This window comes from Balaenoptera ricei, chromosome 6, assembly GCF_028023285.1.
Source record: "Balaenoptera ricei isolate mBalRic1 chromosome 6, mBalRic1.hap2, whole genome shotgun sequence".
In the NCBI taxonomy this organism is placed as follows: domain Eukaryota; kingdom Metazoa; phylum Chordata; class Mammalia; order Artiodactyla; family Balaenopteridae; genus Balaenoptera; species Balaenoptera ricei.
In genome coordinates, this window is record NC_082644.1 from 30,824,869 (window position 1) to 30,844,091 (window position 19,223).

General features: G+C 38.5%; 2 protein-coding genes across 8 annotated transcripts in view; one reads left to right on the plus strand and one right to left on the minus strand.

Moving 5' to 3' along the window:
• The window catches only part of CENPP (centromere protein P), a 224,912-nt gene that overhangs the window by 131,065 nt on the left and 74,624 nt on the right, over positions 1–19,223 (plus strand). The window lies entirely within an intron of this gene.
• ECM2 (extracellular matrix protein 2) overlaps positions 12,032–19,223 on the minus strand; it is a 36,664-nt gene continuing 29,472 nt past the window's right edge. For all 4 annotated transcript variants that reach the window (XM_059924398.1, XM_059924400.1, XM_059924401.1 and 1 more), the window contains exons 8-10: positions 18,374–18,513; positions 16,692–17,018; positions 12,032–13,074 (exon numbers count right to left, since the gene is read on the minus strand). In XM_059924398.1, coding sequence (XP_059780381.1) covers positions 12,906–13,074; positions 16,692–17,018; positions 18,374–18,513 — 636 coding nt within the window. In that variant the 3' untranslated portion in view covers positions 12,032–12,905. The remainder of the gene's footprint in view (positions 13,075–16,691; positions 17,019–18,373; positions 18,514–19,223) is intronic.

Sequence of the window (19,223 nt, forward strand, 5' to 3'; positions counted from 1 at the left end):
GCCTCCTGTTTGGTTATAATGCTCATGTTCCCATTTATTCAGCTATGTTTAGTTCAAAACATTTGTCTGTTACCTTGATGAATTGGGACATCGTGAGTGTTGAACTGGATTTTATTAACCTGAGCTCCATCAAAGCAGTGGCCATAAATGGGAAGCTCCTTGGGCAAAAATCTGTGTCCTTCACAGTGTTTTGTTTTTTTAACCTTTTAACTGAAGTATACATTACAAAAAAATAAACATTGTAATGGTACAGCTCAATTAATTTTCACAAACACCTGATCCAGAAATCCCAGCACTCCCAGACCCCTCAGAATCACTCTCTCTTCAGAGGAGGCCGCTGTCTGACTTCAAAAACCATAGCTTTCTGAACTTTATATATACAGTGCATTCTCTTCTGAGTCTGGCTTTCTTCATTCAATGTTATGTTTTAGAGATCCATCCAGGTCATTGTGGTTAGCAATAGTTTGTTCATTCTCATTATAAGCATACCTTCTTGTATTGCGCTTCACTTTATTGCATTTCACAGATACTGTGTTTTTTTACAAACTGAAGGTTTGTGGCAACCCTGTGTCGAGCAAATCTATTGGTGCCATTTTTCCAACAGCATTTGCTCACTTCATGTCTCTGTGTCACATTTTGGTAATTTGCAATATTTCAGACTTTTCCTTTGTTATTATATTTGTTATGGTGATCTATGATCAGTGGTCTTTACAACTTGCAGAAGGCTCAGACGATGGTTAGCATTTTTTAGCGATAAAATCTTTTTAATTAAGTTTTTTTCTTTTTTTTTAAGACAGAATGATATTACACACTTAATAGATCACAGTATAGTGCACTGGGAAACCCATAAGTTCGTGTAACTTTATTGAAATATTTACTTTATCACAGTGGTCTGGAACAAAATCTGCAATATCTCCAAGGTATACCTATATTATATGACATTCTTCTGTATGAATATGCCAGAAATTATATATTTTATATGTATATACATATATATATACATTCATTCAGCTGGGTTAATTTCCATTTGGAGTGTAGCTATGAACTTTTAAGCATTCCTTGATCTGTCATTTGAGGCTCATGTGTATGTGTTTTTGTCAGGTAGAATTGCTCTATATTTAAAAATGTGGGGCTTCCCTTGTGGCACAGTGGTTAAGAATATGCCTGCCAATGCAGGGGACACGGGTTTGAGCCCTGGTCCGGGAAGATCCCACATGCTGTGGAGCAACTGAGCCCATGCACCACAACTACTGAGCCTGTGCTCTAGAGCCCGTGAGCCACAACTACTGAGCCCGCGTGCTGCAACTACTAAAGCCCATGCACCTAGAGCCTGTGCTCTGCAACAAGAGAAGGCACCTCAATGAGAAGACCGTGCACCGCAACGAAGAGTAGCCCCCGCTTGCTCCAACTAGAGAAAGCCCACACGCAGCAATGAAGACCCAACGCACCCAAAAAAATAAATAAATAAAATAAATATTAAAAAAAAAATTATGAAGTTTCAACTTCTCTTGATAAGTAAAGCCTTGCCACTGGGTGGCTCCTGTTTTTGCACGGCAACACTTGGCTGGGGCTGAGTGGCAGCTCCTCCTCTCAGTGGGATGTGTGCCTCCCACTCTCTACCTTTGCCTGTGCTCACACAGTGTTCCTCTCCCATGTCACTCTCCCAGCCTCTCCTCACCTCTCCTCTCAGTCATGGCATCTGCCCCGCCACCATCCGTCTAGGCAGGGTTCTGCCACCTTGTCTAGAGAGCTGGGAGGCACTTCCTGTGAGATTGTTTTTCTAAAGATGTGTTACAGCCTCTCTCCTCTCCTCACTTGTGAGCCCTGAGCTTCTCTTCCTCCAGCATGTTGCTGTGATCTTTAGTCAGAAGGCTTAGGGAAAGAAATGGGCCCTGGAGTATAATGCCAAGATGCAGGTGGTCTTTTTGGCTTACTCACCCTATTCTGCTGACATTGTGACTAGAGGTACAGCCCAGGGCCCAAAACTTCTCCCACAGTCTTGGAGCTGCAGGTGGGAAGCTTTACCTCACAACTGCAGAGATAGCCCAGCGTGCACAAACACACCATTTGGATATAAACGGGAGTTTTTTCTCCACACCTTTGCAGGTTGTCATTCCAGACACATCAGTGTACCTCCTCTTCCCTAGAGTATTGTGAGGAAAAAAATCTTCCTTTTTTGGTTTCTATAAGGGTCCTATGAAGGGGACCTAATTCTTTTCTACATGTTTGTTTTTTATTGTTTGGGTTTTGCCTCACTGGGGCTTGGTCTAAATACTGGAGAATTAGTGTTACTATATCAAACAGTGTATTTGGGAATCATGAATAATCTGCACATTATTATGTTTTAAACAAGATAAGTTTCAAAATTAGAAAAGTAATATTTGCTCTACTGACATTTTATGAACAGAAACATTGATTGCATAGAAGGAACATCAACACAAATTTCTTGCATGGCCCAATATATTCCAATCATGATGAAAATAAAAATAAATTGCTTAAGCCAAGCTTGCATATAATTTTTAAGACCCTTTCCTGACCTGCTAATGTAGAAATGGAGAACAATGGTCAAAGCCCAAACAAATGAGAACTGGAAAGGACCTTAGAAATCATCTCACGCAAATTAAAACTCCAATGGGTGAGGAGTAGGGGTGACTGTGGTCACATGAGACACCTTCCCAAGCTCAAGTATCACTAGGACGATTGAGTTTTATGATGTTTGTCAGCTGGTATCTGGTGCTTCCTCCCCTGTTTACCTTAACCTTCTGAGTACATTGGAATGGATTGTGTAATAGTCTCTCATAGTAGAAATTACAAGGAAAATTTTGTCCATCCGTTTATTCAAAGAACGGTGTTAAGTGCCATGAAGAAAAGCAAAATGGGATGGGGGATTGTCAGGGAAACCCTGAGGGAATGAGGATATGTGCCTTCCAAATACCTAGTTTAAGAATGTTCTAGACCATCAAATCCCAGGGTGTAAATAATGTATGCTCTTTATGCATAACAGAGGTTGTATATAGTAGGCATTCACAAAGACTTCTGAAAGAAGTGAATTCATGGGTTTGATATGATTTTATGGGTTGTTTTGAATGTTCAAGCATCCTTCATGGTGGACTAGGCTCTGTGATTTATAATGAGAATTGACTTATGACAGTAGATCATGACCCATGGGCAGTATTCAGCCCACAGATATGGTTTGTTTGGAGCATATGGTATTTTTAAAAACCAGGAAATTTTATATCAAAGTCTGAATTTACCATATCTTAAAAACTCAGTTTGACAAAGCCGGCCCTGAATTCCTGTGCAGTTCTAGCAGTTGGCTGAGCTCATGGCAACAGCCTTCTTCAGATGGGCTTCTGGTCCCTGGTTCTCAGCTCCCATTCTTCTATACCCTGTGCTGGTAAGGACTTGCTTCTGCAACTTGCAGGCTGAGCGCCTGTCATCATCCTGTTGGATGTTTTGCTCTGAAGATGAATTAATGCCATGAATTGAGTTGAATTTATAAAAATATAGGTATCAAATATTTTTAAGTAATGCCTCAAAGGTCAGTTTGCTTTCAGGAATGGGTGCAAGTAATGGTTTTGTTTTAAATAAATTTCCAGGCTTTTTCAGCTGAGAAGACCTAAAAGCAGTGAGCGCATCTAACTTCCAGATCTGTGTTTCTAAGGGCCATTTTTCATTAGAAGGAGCAAGGCCCCTGAGAAAAATGTCAAGTAATAGATCAGGGCCAGGGAATCTGTAAAGTGTGCCTGAAACATTTCATCATACCAGCAGGCACAAAAGCACTCAGAGATTACTGCGGACTGTGAACAGAACATAGAAGCTAGGTGAAGGCACAGTTTGAATACCTCAAATAAGAATGGCAATGGATTATAACACATCAAATGCAAAATCCTTTTTATAACAGAGGGAAGAGGGTCAAAAGGGTCATAGCTTTTTCTGTAGAGGAATGCCAACTAATGAATACAGAAGGAATCACAGAGTTAGAAAATCACCACTGTGAAACCTCCAACATAGTCACTGATTTAGGCAAAGATGGGAGCTAAAACCACTAAGTGAAAGGTTATTGGATGGCAAGATATTCACACAGACCTAAAGTCTTACCTTGCAGGATATTTCTTTATTACAAGAAGATGAAGACACTACCTTAACCAATGTCTCAGCATCACCAATAACACGCCAGCCCGACATTTTGTGCCTCCTGATATGATACAAAAGGAAGTACATGACATCACCTATGTGGGATTCTTGGCAAAAACGTTTCACCTAAATCTAATCATAAGGAAACAATCAGACAAATACATATTAGGGGACATTCTACATGATAGCTGGCTTGGACCCTTCAAAAAGTGAAGGGGTGAAACACAGGCAGAGAATTGCTACTCTAGATTATAGGAGACTAAAGGCAAGTGAACTCTGATTAGATCTTGAGCCACATATACACACACAACACACACAGCAATTTAGGACATTGTTGGGACAGTTGGGAAAATCTGAATATGGACTGTATGTTGAAACTGAATTGATGTTAAATTTCTGGGGGTTGATAATGTGAGAGAATGTGATCATTGTCTCATGGTTATGTAAGAAAATGTCCTTGTTCTTAGGAGACTTATACTGAAGTACTAGGGTGACATGATATCTGCAACTTACATTCAGATGGTCCAGCCCCTGTACCCCACAAATACATATATATATGTATAGACAGGGATATGGAAAGAGTGAAAAAGATAAAATGAAGGTGACAAAATATTAATTGGTGAATGTAGGTGAAGAATATGTAGATGTTCACTGTATTCTTTCAACTTTTCTATGGCCATAAAAATATTGCTAAATAGATGCTAAATAGTTGTGGGAAATAAGGCAATTTGCCTTAAATTAATTTTAACTCTGATTTGTCTTTGACTCTAGTGCAATATTTACATGTAAAATTTATTTTAAGTTAATTAAGGTGTTACTCTACATACAGATTCTTAGCTATTGTACAAGAATCCCTAGAGGATTTAGGATGGGTTTTATGAGCCTTTTGATACATGCAAAGTGTTTGTATATGTGTATTTTTCTGCATAGAAGGTCCATCATAGCTTCTATCATATCCTCAAAGGGAGGGGTCCATCCTTCAAATAGTTAAGAACTACTGACCTAGAGTAGATTTACAATTTATAATGCATTCTTTATTTTGAGTATCACATACTAGTTAGCATTTCAGACAGTTCATGTATAAATTTTGTAATTGTGAATGTAATTCTCAACTTATGTAAAGCAAATGAACCTTCAGCAGATTCCAATTTATAAAAAGATTTGCTTGTATCAGCTGATAGTTCAATGTAAGTTTATTTGACCACAGAGATTCTGTTACTTAGAAACACACCATGACATTCTAATAACATGATGTATTCCTTTTCTTTTCCAAACTAATATGCGTTTAGAGCAATCACATGTTATTTTTAATGCAGTCTGCTTTCCCTTGTGTGGATTCACATTCTTCACATTTTGTGCAAAGGGAAAAATATGCTAGACTGTAAGTTTTTTAATCCATTTTCATGTAGAAAGGGAAACATAATGTCAAAGAAGAAACAGTCATGCCTTTATTTTTTAGTTGTGTAATCACTAAGCTCTATTAATCTAGTTAGAAACATTCACCTCTTTGCACATAACAGTGTGTGACAGACCAAATTCCAACATGACTTATAGTTTCAACTGTTCCTGTACAGCATGTTGAAGCAACGACATGTGAGTAATATGTTAGATAGAATATGCCAAAGCGTTGTTTAAGACATATAGGATGAAATGTATACTAACACATATCTATACTGTTTACAGTAGATTTTAGTTGCTCTGAAAATCCTTCACAAATGCCTCTGGGTCTGTTGGAGTAGGTTTAGTCAGAGCTGATGTTTACAAGGATAGTAAATACTTAAACTCCCCAGGAGAACCATCTGCCCAGAGCATGCTGCACCTGGCCAAGGCTTACATGCAGACTCTTACTGTATCCCTGTAGACCCACTTGTGGGTTATCTCTGAGGTAGGAATCCATCTGCAGGACAGGTTTACTGATCACATATTCTTCTAGTTTGGCTATTTTAAATACAGTTTTTTCTCCCTTTTTGGTGTTATATTATTACAGTGAATCACACTTGTAAGTCAGAATTACTTTTGTTTCCTATAATCAGGATTTTTTTTTTAATCTGCTTCTAAACTATTGCCATATCTATGACAATAAGTAGTTTAGATTCTGTGAGTCCTGGTTTTACTCTGTGTTTAGAGAGTCCTTGCTCAAGTAAGGCTCGAGCCCTTGCTTAGCCCTTGTTCTAAGCTGGTTTCATTCTGTTCTGTCTGATGGATATGAGCATGCAGTGACACAGCACAAAGACTGCCAAGCTCAAGAGAGACGCTGATATGGCTGCAGAGTCCCACTTGAGTGCAGCCGTCTACAGAGAGCATTTGCTGACTCCTGCCCTACTGTAATAGGCCCACTCCTTTTTCCACTGTATATCACAATCTAAGGAATCAATCTCCTTTAATAGTTAATATCTACCGTATTATGAGACTTGGCAGCCTTGAGCAAGTCACTGAACCTTCCTACCTGCTGGTTTCCTAATGCCTATCCATGAAGGAATGGACACTCATCTGACATCCACCCTGTGCTCAGTACTGTCATGGACATCACCTTATTTAACCTTCCCAGCAGCCTTGGTAGGCAGATGTTCTCCTCAGTTTCGTGGGCAAGGAAACTGGAAATCAGAGTCTAAGTAACTTGACCAAGCCCACAGCTAATAAGGATTCCAGTTCAGACCCAAGATACTCGTTCTTGTTTTTTCATTTCAAGAGTTGGGCCTTGAAATGTTTCACAGACTTCTAGGGTTTAAGGGCCCCTGGAGTCATCTGGTATATGTTAGAGCTGGCCAGAAACTTCTATTTTCATAAGTACTTTTAATATTTTTGAATTTTAAGTTGACTGAGAGTCTGAATTCAACTATGGACAGATGAATAATTCAATTATCACCAATTTGTAAGTACTTCTCCTATGAGGAAACTTTCTGTTTTCTAAATAAGGGAAAGAGATGGAATAGATATCATAGAGGGTTTTACCCAGCCCTTTGAGGTTTCACTTAAACAGCAGAACATGAGTATTTCATTCTTTTATGTCAGCATCTATGAACCTAGTAATTCATGTTGTTTAAATGATGGCTTTGGAAAACATCGTCAAAGTTGCTGTTATGGAGAACAATCAGTTGATTACTAAGTATTAACAGTTGTCAAAGCATGACTTAATTTTTTATAAAATATACTCTGTGCCTTCTAATGTCCATGTCAGGAAATATTAATAAGAGAAATTATTCCTTATTAATTTTATGACCCTATATAAATCTTTATTGCTTTTCCTTTAAAAATCCTTAAATTTTGCAGATTTCTTTTTGTCTTGTTTAGGAGTAGTATTAATATCAACTTTGGACAACTCATGAGCTGATCGTTTAGACTGAGGAATCAACAGTCATTTTAGTACCTACTTTGTACACAGAATGCAGGGATCCAAGAAATGAATTGTCTGTCTTCTAAATTTTACAATCTTTTGGGGAAAACAAGATACACCTACTACCCATCTACCGTACAACACCCCACATGCAAAGAAATAATCAATGCAGACCTAACTCATAATACCAGATCTGTCTTTCACGAGGTTGGTGGAACAGATGCCAAGTGCCGAAGGGAGGGGTCACTTCCCAGGGAGCTGGGCTTCTAGGCACAGCTTGTCTTGTGCCTTGGAAGTTCCTTGAGGTCAGATCATATGGCTCAAGTCAGATGGAGACTTATGGTGTACTTGCTCCCCTTGAAATTGGAAGTCGGTGCTCATTAGGGTTCCGCTCCCCTGCCCTTCTCTTCACCTGCCCCTCAATGTGTATCCTTTCCTTTGGATTCCACTCCAGCTGAGTGCATTCCCATCTTCCTGCCTGAATTCCATGGTGACCACCCCCCTCAACTTCAACATATTCTCACCCAAACTGTCCCTTTCTCACAGCTTCTCAGCAGTATCAATGAGACTCAGAACAGTTCTCCTTTTTGTCTCCTTTTCTCTTCTTTGTGTGTGTCCCTTACAGGGTAGATCGCTATCCACTAGTAGTTCTTCTCTTTTCTTTTCTTTATTCTCTTTCTTTCTTTTTACATTCAATCAGTTCATTTTATTTTTAATATATTCTCAGTTATTCATGGCTCATAATGTCCTTCTGAGATTGAGCCCCTCAGAAGACCACAGATGGTCACTAATTATGGCATACTTGCCCTCAGACTTAATCTCCACGATGAGAATGTAGATATTTTTTTCTTTCTTTCAAACTCTCTGTCATACCTATTCCTGTTCCTGCTTGTTCTTCCTGTCACCTGTGCTGTGTGGGTCCCACTTATTCTGTTTCTAGATTATTACAGTGGTGGCTCTTTTTCCTTCCTGAAGCCATTGCTTTCATGACATACTCCTCCCTTCAGAGGTTTTTGGTGGTGCACTACATTTCTCATCACAGTAAGTCTGGTCTCTTCTTACTGGTCTTCCAAGCCATCCCAGGCCTCTTATTTCCTGTATAATCTTTCCTCCATTGGTGAACCTCAACTATGCTTGGCTCATGCCTCTTTTAGTCAGTCATTCCTTCCCCCTCAACTGATTCAAATCCTATTTCAAGGCCCAGCTCAAGCCTGTTGATCTTTTCTTCTCCAAACTCAGTGCTAGTTATTTCCCGTATCATATATACCACAGGCTTTCTTTATTACTCCTGATCTAAATTTGTCAATTCAGAGAAGCCATTTTTGCCTATAGCACACAGCATTATGCTTAACATAATGTGTGGCACCAGTAAAAATTTGGGATTTTATCCTTTAGCCATATACCCATCATCTGTGGCTTAAGTTTCCACATACTTACCAAATCTAAAATTATCTTGAAACAAGCGTTATAATTTATTAACACTTCCCAATGAATTTAAAGGTTTATACTACATAGTTTGAACAGTTATTGGAATAATCACATTCTTATGTGTGAATGGGGTATCATCCTCACTGCTCTTAGTGGTGTCCATGCAGACCAGGGGCAGATTTCAACTAGTGTAGTGGGTGGTGTTTTCCATGTTAATAAAAGCAGTCATCCCTAAGAGTAGTTAACTTTAACCTCACAAGCCTGACTCCTAAGGGATGTGTGTAGAGTCATTTGACAATACAAGCCCAGGGAGAGATTGTTGTATCTTCTTGCTCCTGTTGGCAGCGCCTGCCAAACCAGGTGCCCTGCACCCTCAGATTTAGAGGTGTGCCATACACACTCTCAGGTGTCCAGACTTTCCACTTTGGGGACTTCATTCAGAAGATGCACGTTAAGTCCAGACTCAGCCACCTACTCCCTGTCATTCCCAAGTGCCACACACTCACCCTCAGGATGCTGGGGTCATCCTGACCTGCCTGCTCCATAGGGAGTGACACAGTCTGACAGAGACGAGGATGTGAGCCCAGTCTGTGCACGCTACAACACTGTGCCATGTTGTGCCTGTCCTACAGAACACGTACTCATGCTGACTGCCTTTCAGGGTGTTTCAGGTTGGAGGTCAGTAGTCTTTGGTTGTGGCAGAAGTGCTCAGGGCTGATCCCACCCTAGGAGCTCCAAAGGAACAGACACATCTACTAAACTTCCTTGCCCTGGCATACTCAGAGGTTGGCTGTGTCCAGGCAGCTGTAATCTGCATACCTGAGAAGCGTTTCTTCAGACCAGAGCTCTCCAGCGAAGTTCTCTGAAAGTGTGGGAGGAGCTGAGCAGAGGATAAGGACCAGGGACTTTGGCTGAATGTTCCTTATGATTCTTAAAACTTGATGTGTGATTTATATAGTACCTTGTCTACTGGTTTCAAGAAATAAGGGTGGTTAGGGAGGCAGGCAGGAGCAGTGGCAGCTAACCCTTTCTGATGGTAACAAAGCTGTATTGTCTGAAGAGAGTCTGTGTACTTCCTCTTCAGGGACACTTCCACCCCAGGGCACCATGAACTCCTAATGAGCCATGCTTGAAAACCACTGATGTGTTCATCAATGCATTTATATTCACACAGCATGCTATTTTATAATTGAATCAAGTGATCTCAGAAAAGTAAAATGACTGCATAATTATTGGAGACCAAGATGGGCACCCAGGTGTCCTGATTCCTGGTGTAATTATTTCCTTATGATTCTAGGCTATATGTTTTTTTTAACCACATCTTATCTTTAGTGCTTTTTGAAATATTTTAATCTACAATAAGCCAAATCTCAAAATTGAAAAGTTAGTTAGTACTCCTTGTACTTATGTGCAAAGATGACACACCATTAATATTTTCAGACCATAGCTGGGCCAGGATTTCCTTAGTGTACATATGTATTAGTAATTACAGCATATTTCTGAAGCCAAACAGAACACCTCTTTATTTTAAACATTATATATCATGAAGAATGTTTGCTATATGGACATTTATCACTTTTTTAAAAATGGAATTAAAGCTTCTATCCAGAGCATGATGAAGTTTCAAAGCAAACAAGTTCAATGCTAGACATATTTTATATTTTAAATTATAAAATCAGAAATAAAAGCATCTTCCAACTTAAAAACAAAGCTTTCATCAGTCATTCTGATTTTTAGCCTTTCTAGAGATTCCGCTCCCAACAGGGTGTCCCTGAGTGCACGATAGGGTCTCAGTGTGTTCCTGGGCCTGGTATTACTCCAAGGCTTCCAGGGATTGCTGTGTCTTACTGCAACTTGTGCTGTTTGCACACTCTAGAAACCCACGATCTGGGAGTACCCCCAGGGCCAGGCAGAGGGACCTCAGGAACCCAGCATGCTTCATTGCATCACCAACCTGTTCTGCTGACTTCATCACACTTGGCCTGTTTTGATTGTCTATTTGATTTCCTGCTTATTGCCCCTAACACAGTATGCATCGCCAGAGGGCAGAGACCTCATCTGATCTATTCATCCCTGTCTCTGTAGAACAGCACCTGGGACACATCTGATTAAAGTCAGAATGAGAAATGAATGCCGGAGTGTTTCAGTGTCATCCAGGATGCTAATTCTTTTGACTCACCTTATTCAGTTTGAGTCAGTTTGAGTCCCCTCTGACACTAATTTTGTTTACTGTTTAGTTTGCCACTTATGTCAATGTGTTTATATTCACACAGCAAGAAGCATTGCACAGGGGTTCTTGTTGATTAAATGAATAATCATATCTTCTTGTTTTCATCTGTCTCTTACATTCAACTTGGCCAATTTAAATTAGCAATGCATCTACATTCCTAAACTAGTTATAAATCTCAACTTTTGTTCCATAGGATTTTATTTCTCTTCTTAGCCACTTGGCTTAAGCCTTTGACCCTTGATTCTAACAGTTTGTATCATATTATTATTCTTGTTCATTTTGTAATCTCAAAAACCTAGATATTAAGAAAAGGGGCTTAGAAATAACATTAGCTTAAATGGGATAAATCAAACTTACACATCTTGAAAGCTGTCCAAATAATAATCAACTTTGGTTGAATATGCTGGTTTGCTGGTTGCTGTCAATTTTATATGAAAGGTTGGCAATTATAAGTATACTCACCTTTCATACCACGCTTCCCAGATGCTTTTTATTCTCTGGTTCTCGTAATGACCCTGTGAAGTGGGGCTGGAAGGTTCTGAGGATGGTGAGGGAACTATTAAAAAATTGAATAACTGAAGTTTGAAAAATTAGAGTAACCTGCCCAAGGGGGCCAAGCCTAGAACTTAAGTTCCTAATCTGGTGTTTTTTCAAGGTACAAAACTGAGAGTAACAAGAAAAGTCAACGTGGTTTCTGTATGTGTCTTTTACAAATTACTTTAGAAATAAAGATAAAAGATCATTACATAATGAAAAGTTTAATGTATTGTATGGTTTTGTTAGGGTCTAGTATATAGTGAATACTAATAGCTTTATGTTAAATTGAACTGAGTAAAAGGATACATTTGAGCAAATTAGGGCAAAGAAAAGAGGTACTAACAATGACCAGAGGAGCAAAAATTTTTTTTAATTTATGCATTAGGTTTACATTTACAAGGTTTAGTCAAGGAAAATTAACATATATTTTAAGCAAACTCCACTGCTTCCCATAAAATCTTTTGATCTTGAGCAAAGAATAATGAGGGTGATCTTAAAATACTGTTAAACTTTTTAGACTTACAGAGAAATTTTAGACTTACAGAAAAATTACAAAAATCATATAGAATTCACATATACCCTTTTCCCAGCTTCCCCTAATGTTAATAACCACATACTTAGCCATAGTACAATTCTCAAAACCAGGAAATTAACTTTATAGTGGTGTTTTAGTTCCACACGTGTAATTAATAGAAGGAACTAAAGCTAAGACAATAATTAAGTTTATTTATACCAGTAATTGTATCATAGGGTCTTATAGAAAATTAATAAATTATTGCTTTAACAGTAGAATAATAAACAGAACACTAGTTCATAAATTCTACCTATTATTTTTTCCTGTTATCAACTTCTTGGTCTTGAACCATAATATACATAATTTTTAAAAGGACTCAGGGAGTTCTTAGCTAATAGCAATACTAAGATCTGTTGTAAAGGACATGCTTATTTTGTTCTAGATTCTCCCAGTCTAGTTCAGTAGCACACAACATCCTATTCTCATGAGAAAACTTTGCAATGAGATGGCTTCTTTCTAGAGTGTAAAACTGAAACCTTCACTAAAACTGCTAGAAGACTAAACCTTGTAGATATGTCTGGTTGTTCTTATGTGCGTTGGCGAATCAGGTTGGCTAGCATAATGATACTAAGTATAACATGACATTATATCTCTCTCATTGATGAAAGATGCTACTGAAACAGATATGTGAGTATAATTTACAAATAACAAAGAAAAATGTGGAATTACTTGATATTTTGTGGTTTAAGAACGACACTTGAATATGATCTTATGCATGAAAATGCGTAGGATGATATTTCTCTTGTTTTAATATAGTTGTTTTCAAGATGAAGATGTTCCAGGGTTGAATCACCATCTTCTTCAGAATTGCAAATTTGTTCTGGAAGAATATCCCTAAGGAAAAATAGACATGCAAGTCATAAATGATCCAAGTAATATTCTGCCTTCATAATTTAGGAGCTAAATTTTATATTTCTTTTAAAAACTCTTTTGTTTTTAAAATAAAATTGGATCCTTTTCTTATACACCAGAAAAAAATTCAAATATGTCAAAGATCTACATGTGAAAAAATGAAGCCATAGAATAGTAGAATAAAACATGTTCATACCCTGGGAGTGGGGGAAAAATCTTCCTATGTGTGACTCAAAAACCAGATGCACTAAAAGAAAAGATTAATAAATTGACTACAGGTGTTTTTTTTTTTTAATGCAAAGTTAAAAGACAAATCACAAACTAGGAGAAAGTGTTTGCAACTTATATTACAGATAAAGGGCTAATATACAAAGACCTAAAAACCTAGGAGGAGAGGGAAATGAGAAAAAAAAAAGATACCTGGGTAACCAGTTTACAGAAGAGAAAATGAAATGGCATGTAAACGTGATGCTTAATTTCATTCATGATAAGAAAGATGTAAATTGAAATGATACTGGCATACCACTCTCACTTACCAGATTTGCCCAGCACCCTCCCAAAAAAATCCAAAAGTTCATTAACATGTTCTGATGGTGAGGCTCTATAGGATCAAACATCATTGAAGGAAATTCAAAACAGTACAGCCCCATGGATAGGAATTTGGCAGTATCTAGCAAAATTACATGGGCATTTTATACCTTTCACTCAGCAATCCCACTTCTAGGGATCTATCCCAAAGTTAGATTGGAAAAATACAAAATTACATTTGAACAGAGTTGTACATTGTGGCATTATTTATAGTATAAAAAAATGGAAACAATCAAATGTCTATCAATAAGGAACTGGCTGAATAAAATGTCCATATAGTGGAATACTATTCAACTGTAAAAAGGAATGAGGAAACTCTCTACATACTAATATGGAGTGATAGCCAGGATATACTGATAATTTTTAAAAGTGAAGAACAGAAAAAATATACACTCTTTCCAGAGAGAGAGAAAAAAATAATAATCCTTTTGTGTAATAATTTGTATAATAATTGTGAGAGGCAGTGGGGAATATGAATGTGTGTATGTATGCTTATATTTAAAAAAAAATAACACTGGGATCATCAATGGGAAATTAATTTAAAAGTTTAGGGGCTTCCCTGGTGGCACAGTGGTTAAGAATCCGCCTGCTAATGCAGGGGACATGGGCTCGAGCCCTGGTCGGGGAAGATCCCACACGCCGCAGAGCAACTAAGCCCGTGCGCCACAACTGCTCAGCCTGTGCTCTAGAGCCTGTGTGCCACAACTACTGAAGCCCACGCTCCTAGAGCCCGTGCTCCGCAACAAGAAAAGCCACTGCAATGAGAAGCCCGCACACTGCAACAAAGAGTAGCCCCCCCTCACCGCAACTAGAGAAAGCCCACACGCAGCTACAAAGACCCAACACAGCCAAAAATAAATTTTAAAACACTTAACCTATGGGAAAGGGTGGAATATGGTATAAGGGACAGGCATAGAAAAATATTATATAGAAAGTAGCAATTCCTAAAAACCAAAGCAAATTGAAGACCTATCTGAATATTAAGTTGTTGACCTATTGTTACAGAGAAAACTTCTGTATTTAAGCTATACATCCTTCATGGAACATATTCTAAGGACAAATAGAACTACTAAAAACATAATAAACTTAATTAAATACTTTTGTTGTTAGTTGTAATAATGGTATTATCATTTTGAAACTATTGTTTATAGTAAATATAGGTTATTGTTGGGAACCTAGATTTTCAGTGTAAGATAAGCAAGTTTAAAACAGAAGGACTTCTCTGTAACATTAAATTTGACTTGGGAATATCTGTATGAACTCATTTTTTTTTTCTTCACAAAATATATATTTCTGGCAGTCCACTGAAAGGCCTTGAAACAGTAACAACACATTTGAAAGGAAGATGCCTGGTGCCCAGATTGGGGCCTCTGAACACGATTCCCCAGTGAGAGGAGCTAGGGCTCTTTGGAAGAAGGCTGGCATCGGGCTGTAGTGGGGAATATAAAAGTGAGCCATCCAAGATCTACGGAGGCCTATCCAAGGACACAGGAACCAACTCGAAGGGCTACCATTGGCCAAAGATGGGACAGTTTAAGAACAATAATTGCAGTTGATTGAAACATTCTTAATATATAAAGCCATAATAAGTTCATATTGATCCTCCAGAGAAAGAGAAAAAGCCAAAAACAAAATAATAAAGCAAAAATATTTAGGCACTAACTTCTTTTTTATCCTGAGACAGCCACTATTAAAATTTTCATATATTTTATAGTCCTTTTCATTCATGTTTAATGCATATGTATATTTTTTTCCAGTTTTATAAAGATTGGCATAACATTGTATTAGTTTAAAGTGTACAACGTAATGGTTTGCTGTATGTGTATGTGGTTGAAATGATCACCACCATAAGTTTAGGTAACATCCATCACCTCACACAGTTACAGATTTGTAACCAACTTCTTACTCTGCTAGGCAGTTTAAAGGAAAGAGCTGAGCCTACCTTTCAGAGTAACAAAGTTGCCCTAGTTGAAAAGAAAATATTATTTACAGACGAAGTCCAGCTATAAAATGTGGAAAGAATGACAAAAATAGAAATTCACCACTTTATTACCCCTAAGGAAATAACAGATGCAAGCAATAAGCATCTGTGAGTGAAAAAACCATTGGTTCAGTGGTGGAGGAGAAAGGTTATAATGGAGATAACAGGCCATGACCACCTAAATCTCACCAGAATGGGACAGATATTGTATGCCTCCTGATGCAATGCAATAGGAAGCATATAAGCATGACCTAGGAATTATTTTGGCCAAAAAATTTTGACTCTGAATCTTTAAAGCCTTTCCCAGCCCCACCTTTTCCCCTATAAACTCTTGACTCTTTCTTTGTTTTATTTTTCAGGAGTTTATGTTTGGAATTGTAGAGACAGGTAAAAGAGTAAGGGGTATAATCTCCAAGGACAAGACCACAGAGCTCTGGGCTCTGCCTCCCTCGTTGGCTGCACTAACAAAGCGTTCCAGATTAATTCTTGAGACATTCATACTTTCTAGGCAGGGGTGATGACTCTGTCAGCAGACGGAACACACACAGAAAAATGTATCCTCAGAAGTGAGGGAGCTGAGTCTCAATAAATTTATTCAGAATTTTGTCTTCAGAAAAATCTAGATAGAAGCAATTTTAATTTTAGCATATACTTAGGTTTTGTGTTCTACAGATTACAGTGTTTGAAATTACATATGGAGGTGGGATTAGCACCATAGTCTACTGCCTTGAAGCCTCACTTGAACATGCCTCTAAGGTTCTAGGTATTATATAATCATACTCTATTTTTACATTTTTTTACTATGGAAGTTTGCATACATAGAAAAGTAGAAAAAACACTATAGTGAATCCTTACATACCTATTATCATCCAGCTTCAACAATCATTAACATTTGCCAATCTTGTTTAATGCAACCTCTTGTCACTTTTTTTCTTTAAAGTAAATTCCAGACATCATGTCATGGTTGTTTAATCCTATATTTTGTCACCCATGACAAGTTAAATGTATACTTGAAAAGGCCAAAATTTACCGTATCTTGTTGTTGTTCAATCTCAGAAAATGTAGTGCTTTCATTTCTTGTACCCCAGGTGGTATAGATTTTAATTCATTATGATCCAGAAACAGCTCTCGCAGAGAATGATAAGCCCCATAGAAGGAAACTCGGTCTATGCCATCATCCACAAGTTTATTAAATGACAGGTACAGGTATTCCAGGCCTGGTTCCATGTGGCCAAACACAAAGCCAGGGATGCGCTCAATCTGGTTGCCGATGAGCACAAGGTGCAGCAGCGACTTGGGTAGATAGGAGGGGACGTGGTAGAGCTTGTTGTAGGAGAGGTCAATTGATTCTAGATTTCTAGAAAAGAGTAAACAGAGTGGGGACATCAGAGCAGTGACTGTAAGCTCAAAGTTTTGACAAGCCAGTCAAGATGCTTGTCCATTTTCCTGCCAGTACTCAGTGTGCTGTAATGATTCCCAGTGCAAGTGTGGCTGTATGGTGGTCTGGCTGCAAGGCTAGTGCTCTTACCCGGGTACCACAGAGCTGCTTGAGTTCCTCTCTAATAGAGGAGCACCAGAGTTCAGAGAGAAAAACTCATATCCCAGGGGTAATGCTCAGACCCAAAGAGGTCCCCCAAATATCTCGAAGGTCAAACTTGTATGAGAAATGAAGTCCAGAGTCCTAGCTGACATCAAACCCTAAAATCATCTCTGGTTCCAGCAAGAAAGTAGCAGTGTTGAGGGGTTATTGCATTCTTGTTCCACATTTGATCTGATGACCTGGGATCTGGGACTTGGGGTGAGAATGAGGCATCTAGAAAAGGTTGTTAATAAGCCAGAAGATCTGGGAAATGTGGTGAGCTATCTGGCTTTTTTCAGAGCCTCACCTGCGGCTTCTGCCCACCCCATGAAGACTTTTCACCTGATGAAGACTCAGTTGCCCTGCCACTGCCACATCCTGCTAAACCTAATTGGCCCTCAAGGCCTCTTTTCATCTCTGTCCTGCTTCTGAAAGATGCCTGTCCCCATGGTGCCACTCAGATCCCTCATTCCCTCACCACATGACTATAGATCTGCTCTGATGCAGCTGCTGCCAAGGCCTGACCCTGTTTCCCTGTGTAGCTAATCCTCTCCTTCCTGATGAGCAAGGCCTCCACACTTTGCCCTTCACTGAGGCTACAGCCTGGGGCCACTGATTCCTCTCCAGGAAGATGGGCTCTGCTTTTTGCTTCCGCTATCGGGTCACGCATTCTTTAGTCTGTTTTGTAGCACTTGAAATAGAGAAATAGTTTGAAGGAATGAAGACAGTGTGGTATAGAACAGTGAATGCTGGTGCTTCCACCTAATGGTGAGGGAGAAAGGGAGAGGAGGGCAGCTTCCTTCCTCACTATGGGAAGGGGTCATCTCACTTAAACTTCATGACTGCCTGTGAGGTCAGCAGAGAGCAGAACAGTGATCAGACCTAAGGTCACACTGCTTGGGCTTAGCACTTGCACACTGTAGGGTGTCCCCAGCAGCAGTGACCATGGCCATCCTAACATCAGTCATATCATGAATGGTTTGAAGTCTATGCAAATAGCCAAGTTTTATGTAGGGGGAGGTTCACTAAGAAAGAATGCTGTCACCTCCCTCACTTGCCCATGTTCATACCCTGTTTAATAATGGCAAAGGAAAGAAATCATCTAAGAAAGTCAGATTGTAGCATGTACTTACTCTTGATTTATCCAGGCTAAAGGAGCAATTCTATTTTCTTCAATTTTATTATAACGTAGTACAATGACATTGATCTTTCTGGTATGATTAAAAGAAATTTCAGTTATTTCTTCAATTTGGTTATTTTCTAGGTATAATTCCTATAATTAAGAGAAGAGACTTATTTTTTTCATATTAGTTGATAAATATATTCAATCTCACAGAATTGAAATCAGGTTATAGACTGTTGTCACTAGTGTTAGCTAAAGAGTATTGCAGCACTTCAAAATGAGTTCATATTTTTAAGTTGTCAGATTTTCTAACTAGTAAAATAAAATGTACTATCTGTCATGGTTATGGAATTAAATGAATTTTATTTAATTATTTTTTAACCATAAAATGATATATGGTATAGCATACCATAATAATTGTATAAAGCTTTCTAATTTACAAAACAACTTATTCACATAAATTATTTCATTTGGGCTTCAAGATCCTAAAAAGTAGGAAATAAGTAGAAATTATCCCCATTTAGCAGTAGAGAAACTCAGACCTGGAGAGATGGCAAGATATTTGCAAGGTTACACAGCTAATACATGAGGGAAACTCATGCTGGCTGGCCCCAGCTTAGGTCAGCCTGCTTCCTACCAGTCCATGCTGTCTGTAATTTTTTTAGGCTCACATTTTTTAGATTTGTTTGTATTATCATTACTTTAATTAACAGTTAATTAAGAGCCTTCATTTAACATCAGGGTGAAGTTTGCTAGAACTATTAGTAAGTTTTCAACAGCTAGCTGCCTTCAAGTTAAATTCATTTAGCATTACAAGGAATTTTTCACTCAGGGATCTTGTTGGAATTCTGAAGTACAAT